The sequence below is a fragment of the Limulus polyphemus genome, unplaced genomic scaffold (genome assembly GCF_000517525.1).
Source record: "Limulus polyphemus unplaced genomic scaffold, Limulus_polyphemus-2.1.2 Scaffold3077, whole genome shotgun sequence".
NCBI classification, from domain to species: Eukaryota; Metazoa; Arthropoda; class Merostomata; order Xiphosura; family Limulidae; genus Limulus; species Limulus polyphemus.
In genome coordinates, this window is record NW_013668687.1 from 10,115 (window position 1) to 17,847 (window position 7,733).

Here is a 7,733-nt window from a genome sequence, read left to right on the forward strand (position 1 = left end):
AATCTCTGAATAACTTAATCATGAGAATGATTACGTGACTTCCGCTGTCGTAACATATTGTTTGATATATCTCTCACTTATTTTCCAAGCACCCACTTGCTGACACTGTTTTTGGTGCTAACATTCACACACATTGGTCTCTGCTAAATGATGGATAAATGTTTAGCAATTATGATGATCTTCTTCTAGTCAATTTACAACTAGTGGGAGTACAGATACCATTGAAATAAACAATGCAAACTCAGAATGTAATAATACTGTACTAATGGAGTCCAATTTGAGTGGACTCTGTTAGTGTGGTATATCAAGTTGTACTAAATTATTTTTACAGTAATGGGATAAGTCTACTTAATAATAACAGGAGATTCAATTGAGATACTGATTATAAAGTGATGTTAAATCTCTGAATAACTTAGTCATGAGAATGGGTGAAAGGAATGTTAACCATAATTCTGAATTCATTATGTTCATCTACATGAAATGTGGCATGCTTTTAGAAAAATGTACACAAAATTTCAGATATGTTACAAAAATATTTAAACTATGATATTTCTGTGAACTGATGATATCAGTCAGATTCAGACTTTAACAAATTGGAATGCAAGATGAAGTTCATGTAAACAAACAAAAATATTTTTGTCTATTGTACGGTTTGCATATTGCATTTGCAAAACCTCTGAAATGCATATTTATAGATTTGTTTTTTTTTTGTGTGTGTAGATAAACATAGAAATTCAGAATTATTGTTAGCATTTTTTCTCAAATACAGGATCAGTCCAGTGCACATTTGGTTAAGATACCCAGTTGATTTATGTATTAGTATGATTTATTTTACATGGGAATGTTGCTTGAATGATATTCACTGCAGAGATAAATATATATATATTATATTATATGAGTTTCCATAGAGATAATTATTGAACGAGTAATTAATTTGTGAAAATTATGAATTTTTAAAGAAAGAGTTCTTTCAAGACTAATTTAAGTGAAAATTGAAAAAGTGTACCTTATACTTCAGCATAGAGTAAATATTTTATTCAGATTGCTTTTAAACCTTTACTGAAAGTATTGATGAGTTAATGAATACTTCATGGAAATATTGACAAATTATTCAGTTTTGAATATCTATAATTTTTACTTCTTTATACTGTTTATTTTCAATGCACCATGAAGACTCCATATGAAAACTTTATGAAAAAACACTTACAGTACTATGGATTTTGTACAGGTATGGGTATTTAAAAATTACTGTTATTTTCGTAGTATTTTTGTAAAGCTATAAAACTAGCTAGTGTATATAATATTTGAAATAATTTTCAGTTATCATACAAACATACCTATATTTTTAAAATTTAATTATTTTTTGGTAAATTAGTTATTATGAAATTTGTTTAATTGGTCAGAATTCAGGTATTTACTCCTGAATCTGAAGTTTCATTAGTCAGAATAAAAATTCATAGATTTTACATCATTTTACTGAACAAAATATGTCTACTTACTAATAAGACAAACAAAATTACAAAATTTTCTTAGAAAAAATTGAAAGCAGAGTATGATACTGAATAAAAATGGTTGTTACATAGTTCTTCACTAAGAACTATTACCTTGCACTCAACTGCAATGGAAATTCCTGTGCATGCTACAAGCCTTGAACAACTTCCAACCCACACGTGTATTGTGCCAGCGTATGACAATCATCATAATGTTGTAGCCTTTCATTAATAGGAGGATGACATGACCTCCATGCATGGTAATCCCTGTGAGCACTATCACATGATCATAGGGTCATCTTTCCTTGGCACTGTCTGTGTTCAAACATGTTTTTTCCTGTGCTTTTTGAGTTTCTAGTTGATGTAATTGACTGTCCTTTTTGTTTAGTGCTGCATTGCTTTCATTCTCATTTTATTTTTGTTCCATACAGTTGACTGCAACTTCATTTTCTATAGCCACCATATCTATACTTTAGACTACTTTTCACAAGGTATGCCACTTAAAAATATATATATATACACATATATATATATATATATATAAGAGAGAGAGAGAGAGAGATAACAAATATAATATTGACCTGACATTTAGTTATTTCCTCTTTATCTCACTTATTAGAGCATACACCTGTGTGTGACAGGTTTCAGAATTCACTCTATGGTGAAGTACTTTCAGTCTTATTCATAACTTCGATTCCACGACCTTACTGAGCTGTGAGAAACCTTGTTGTACCAACACATTCACTCATTAATATGTTCTCACTTTCTTGCATCAAGTGGCTGATTCCCTTCTGCCAATGTCTTCTCCTATATGCCCTTAGTCATTTTATTTCTTTGTCTTCTATGAAGTCTGCTTCAACCATGGATGATATTGGTCACCTCTCTCACCCCATATTTGTTCCTGGCTCTTCTCACTCTGATGAGGTACATAAATCAGGTATGTGATATTCTACCATAGATGGACAGAGGTTATGTTTTCTACCCGTGTGTGTTTGTTAGTAAGATTTCTTGAAAATGGCTGAATGGATTTTGAAGAAATTTGGTATACGTTTGGACTATAACCCAACTTAGAAGTGATTAGTTTTTAGAGGTGCAAAGTCACAGCAAGGTCATGAAAATAAAAAAAAATACCTATTTGTTAACATGAAGACCAATTTTTCCAACTATTTTTGCTATGTAACTCAATTAAAAATGATTGGATTATGATGAAACTTGGTGGATTTATGTAGAATGTTTTTCCTCATTATCCTGCCAAAAATGGTCCATGTCCGTGGATAATGACGGATATACGGACACATTTGTTTATTTTTTTAAAGCTATATATGATCAACGCTACATGGCAGAGGTATGTATTCTATTGAGTGTCCCTCTAATTTTTATCTGTATGTTGGGGTTTGGCACCCTGACATTGACTTTTTTTGCATCAGGATACCTTTCTGTTGTTCATATATTATTGATGAAGCACTTTCTCAGTTTGTTCTGGGCCCTAACTCTCTCCTGATCTGTATTTTACCAAGGTAAATGTCTCAAATGCTTTCCTTCACATTCTTATCTGTCCTGTGCTCTGTCACATCCCCATTTTTGTCCTCAGTGGTCATGTCTTTCAGTTCCATGCCTTTCCCTTTGGCATACCTATGGTCTCTTACCTATTCAGCTGGATTATATATTTCTTTGCCCAGCACATGCATCTTTTGGGCATTCCTTTCCCTTGTCACGTGGTTGTATAGCTTCTCCTAGCCCCACCTCAACAGGAATTGACAATTGTTACCTCTATTATTCTCAGGAAGGCCTCTCACCTGGACTAGCTAGTCTAATTTTACAAGTCCATTTTGACTTCTCAGTTTCTTGTTCACCAGGGGATTTTTTTTCAACTCCTGGAAGATGAGGGCTTTATCCTCTTCTTTGAATATTTGCACCATGGAGATTTTGGTATTCAAAGCACTTCTGTCTTACTTCCCTGTGAGCTCTTATTCCTCTGTTATGCACATATGCAATAGACCCTGATGTTTGAAAAATACATAAGGGCTGTAAACAGATCCCACCAAACAGTATTTAGGGCTTTTAGCAGACTGATGCTATGTCTCTATTCTTTGTTTACAAAATTGGACAATCAAAGTTCATTTGTGTTTTGACTGAATTTTACTGTTTTTATATGAAGTGAATCTGTGGTTGTATTTAAGGGCAAAGTAAGAGTAAGAGTCAGATATAAGGTCTGATACATTAATTTCATGAATAAACAAAGTAACAATCAGTAAAATTTTTATATCCAGAAGATCGGAAAAAATATAATGTTATAATCCTCTTAAAGTCTGGCACGTAACTCTTGACAAGAATCATATGAGATTTACGTTTTTGTAACTTACAGACAAGTGTAAGATGGTATTTAACTTTGCATAGTCATTTGTATTTCATCTCGTCTGTTTTTTGTTCCCCACAAGACAAGGGATTGGCACCTGATCATTGATTTATTGTGTTTGAAGTGCTTATTAGTCCTTCCAAAGTTCACCTGAAGTTGTATTTTGTTTTTTGTTTTTGTTTTCACTCTATCTTCCCCTATCCCATGCATCCAGTTCTTCACTTTGCTCATCAAGTGTGTATGTATTTCAGTTTCAGGCACTTCTGTTTGGTCTTATCTCCGTGCCTTATAGGTTCTCTTTGGTAGTCTGAGCAATTGACCCCCTGATTCATACCAGGAACTTTTGTTTCCATCATTATATGGACAACTTGTTACTTTTGGCCTCCTCACATGAAGAATTCGCCCTACTTACTCAGTTTCTTCTCCAGGAAAATACCAAAATAGGTTGGCTTTTCAAGATGATGAAGTCTTTTCTTACACCCATGAAAAACTTTTGGTTTATCTTGGGATGTTTTTCAACTTCATGATCATTGTGGCTGAATCTTCTCACCTACTGCCAAGCTTTTGATGTTGCCCCTTTCCTTTATCTCTGACACTCCTTCCTCAGCACCAATTAGGCATGCATTATCTGTCTATTTCCACACACTGTCTTCACACATGGCTTTTGTCCAGTCCCTCACCAGAAGGGCCAGACTTTTGCATTGTGTGGCTTTCTTAACTTCCCATCCTGTCTATCCTTCCTCCATGGCAGTTTACCAATGTCATTGATACATGTACCACTGTTGGTCTGCCTGATGTGGTTATCACCCTTCCTATCATAATGTTCCTCACTTCACATCCATTTGTACCTTGGTTTTTTGACAGAGTCCTTTTGATTTCCTGTGTTGTGGGCTATTGGATGGCTTTATCATCCATGTTTTAGGTTTTTGGTCACGTGTCTAGTACATGTTGTTTTGTTCCTTCCACAGTTCCTGTCCTCCTTACCCTGCTTCACTTCCTGATTGGAATCTCACTGTGGTCCAGCATGCTCTTACACATCCTCCTCTTGAAGTTTTGTCTTCATGTTCATTATATCACTTTCCTTTAAGTTCCTTTTCTTGCTCATATTGGCATGCAGACTTTGTAGTTGAGTTGTGTTCATGATTTATATGCAATGCATTTTTGTTTCATAGTTCCTATGTTCTCCTTCTTCCAGATTGTTACTTTATGCCCAAAACTTTGGCTGTTCAAGAGAATACTTATGCATTCACACTCATCTCCCTTCCTTCCATTTACCACCTTTATAACCATTCCAATCCTGACTGCCTCCTTTGCAAGGTCAGGGCTCTCCAATGGTATAAGACATGCACGTCTCCCTTTCATGGCTCCCATTTCTATGTTAGTTATTCCTTGGACTGCTAACCACTCCTGTGATCTTTCTCCCATTACCATTACAGGTTGGATTCGCAAGTTGATTTGCTTGGTGTGTTCTTACCTCTTCTCCTGATGGTTTTCAACTTATTTTGTTGTTTCTTCCCAACAGATCTCCCACCTTTCTATGTTCCTGGCTGCACATTTCCATCTTCCCTTGGGAGACATAATCAGTGTAGGTATGTGGGTCACTCCACATACCTTTACAAATTTGTTTTCTAGTGAGTGGTAAGTACTTCCTTTTCTGTGCAGGGGCCTTTCTCACATGTTTGGATCCCACTCTGTGACAAGTATTGCCTGTCCAGGTATACTTAGTCATAATTCAGCAATGAAAGATCTGTGCTCATATAACATCTCAAATGATCCATAGCATTGAGGCTCTTCCTATTGCAGATCTGATGTACAATTCCAGATGGTACCAAGTGTTGGTGATTGACTCCATTTATGTTATCTCTCTGTTTTTCACAATACAATGTAATATAACATAACCAGATCATATTATGCCCACAATACAATGTAATATAACATAACCAGATCATATTATGCCCACAATACAATGTAATATAACATAACCAGATCATATTATGCCCACAATACAATGTAATATAACATAACCAGATCATATTATGCCCACTGTTGAGATAGGGTGTTCTGCTGGTAGGTATACTTCATGGTATTTTACTTCATAAATATGTTTGTCCTGGATCATACACTCATGGACTAATATGAGTAACTTGATAGGGATTACTTTCCATCTCTGATAATCTGTGGCATTTGAGGCTTTTCCCTCTGCATACCTGATGTACAGTTCCAGATGTTGTCAAAATAGGGTATTGTAGTCATCCATTGCACTGTCTTCAATACTGTGGTCTTCCAGACTCTCCAATTCACTTTTTACCTCTTTCTTCTAGTTCCTAGCCACTGGGGTGGTGGACCATGGAGGCCTGTCCTCCTGAGTGTACACAATATCAAATATCACTCAGTTGAGAGTAGGGAGGTAGCATTTTGCTGATGTAGATAGTGTAATACCCTTCCTGTTGTCATCAGGTGTTGGATGTAGCACTCCACCATGTAGTGCAATTTGCCTCTCCAGCTAAGGCAACGATGATATCATCCCAATGCCACCAGGTTTTGGACTGGAGATGCAACCACAATTAGCAGTCTCTCTTCCTACCCTCTACTGGATGTCTGCATCTAATGGATCTTGTGTTGGTTGTAGCTGGGTGAGACACATGAATTCCTGCATGTGTAAGGCTGGGTTCCCTCCTCCTGCTGTGGACTGGATAAAAAATTCACAATGCCACCAGGTTTTGGACAGGAGATGTACACCCGTTTGGGCTCTCCACCTTACTACTATATGCCAGATGTCAGATCCTGGTGGCCTGGTGTTGGTTGTGTTGGAAGTGCACGCATGCAGAGGTAGGTTTTTGGTACAGAAGCTCCTCTTTTCTACTGGTACCCATTTTTGAGGTGAATGGTAGAGGACCCTCTTCCTACCACGAACCTGATGTACAATTCCAGATGCTGCCAAGTGTTGGTTGAGATCAAAGTTCCAACTGCAGTCTGTCATGCTCTAGCCACTCTACACACAAGGGTCCCTTTATTTTCTTTAACTTTTCGTAGGGTCTCTCCTTGTTTCCACCTGGCTCAGAAGTGATGCGATCTCCCAGAGGTACATTATTTTTAGTTCCTTCTCACACCTCATGGTTTTTTTTGGCCACTTCCTAAAGGGGGGATCATCTTCTCACTGGCCCTTCACCTTTTCAATGTGGGATTCAAACTTTTTTGAGAGGAAGTAAGATATCATATCGGAAAATACATTTTGGAACAGATCCTTACCTCCACTTACATTTCCCACCTGTCCTCCCCATTTCCAGTGTGGATTTGTTTTATCTGACGATTCTCGAAGTGGTTAACAGCTGCAAGAATAGAGAGGGTGCTAGATACTATGGGGATAGTGTTGCACACCTATTGATGGAGGGTTGCTGCATAATCATTTGCATGTTAGTATGCAGATATCTCACATTAACATACCTGAGGATAAATGGGAGTATCAAGGCTAAAGGCAAGCAAAGGTTTGTGCTGATAGAGGGCAGTATAAATCAAGAAAATCTTTTTGTTAGAGGAAGTAAGCATCTATTGGAAATGCATTTTCAATTTAGGAAAATGATAACTTTCCATATTGAGCTTATTTCACTCGTATGTAAATTGTCTGGTGTGAGATGATTTCAGTACTTAAATTTTTTTTAACCCATCTTCTCATGATTTTGGGATTGGGGAGAATTTTCAAGACTTGTTCTGTATTCATACACTTCATGTTTCATTTTTTGTAACCCATTGTTAGTTTATGCCATAGATGCTATGATTTAATTTGTTTTCAGGTATTCTTTTTTTTTTGCAGTGTTATTGGTTATTCTTGTTCTTTTGATTTTTTTACTTAGGATCACAACATCTACTTTAATATCCTTATTACTTAT

The 7,733-nt window shown here is 36.4% G+C and overlaps 1 protein-coding gene across 2 annotated transcripts in view; it reads left to right on the forward strand.

Moving 5' to 3' along the window:
• The window catches only part of LOC106468610 (cytosolic carboxypeptidase 2-like), a 69,340-nt gene that overhangs the window by 5,263 nt on the left and 56,344 nt on the right, over positions 1-7,733 (forward strand). For both annotated transcript variants that reach the window (XM_022396957.1, XM_022396958.1), the window contains exon 3: positions 1,174-1,228. In XM_022396957.1, coding sequence (XP_022252665.1) covers positions 1,174-1,228 — 55 coding nt within the window. The remainder of the gene's footprint in view (positions 1-1,173; positions 1,229-7,733) is intronic.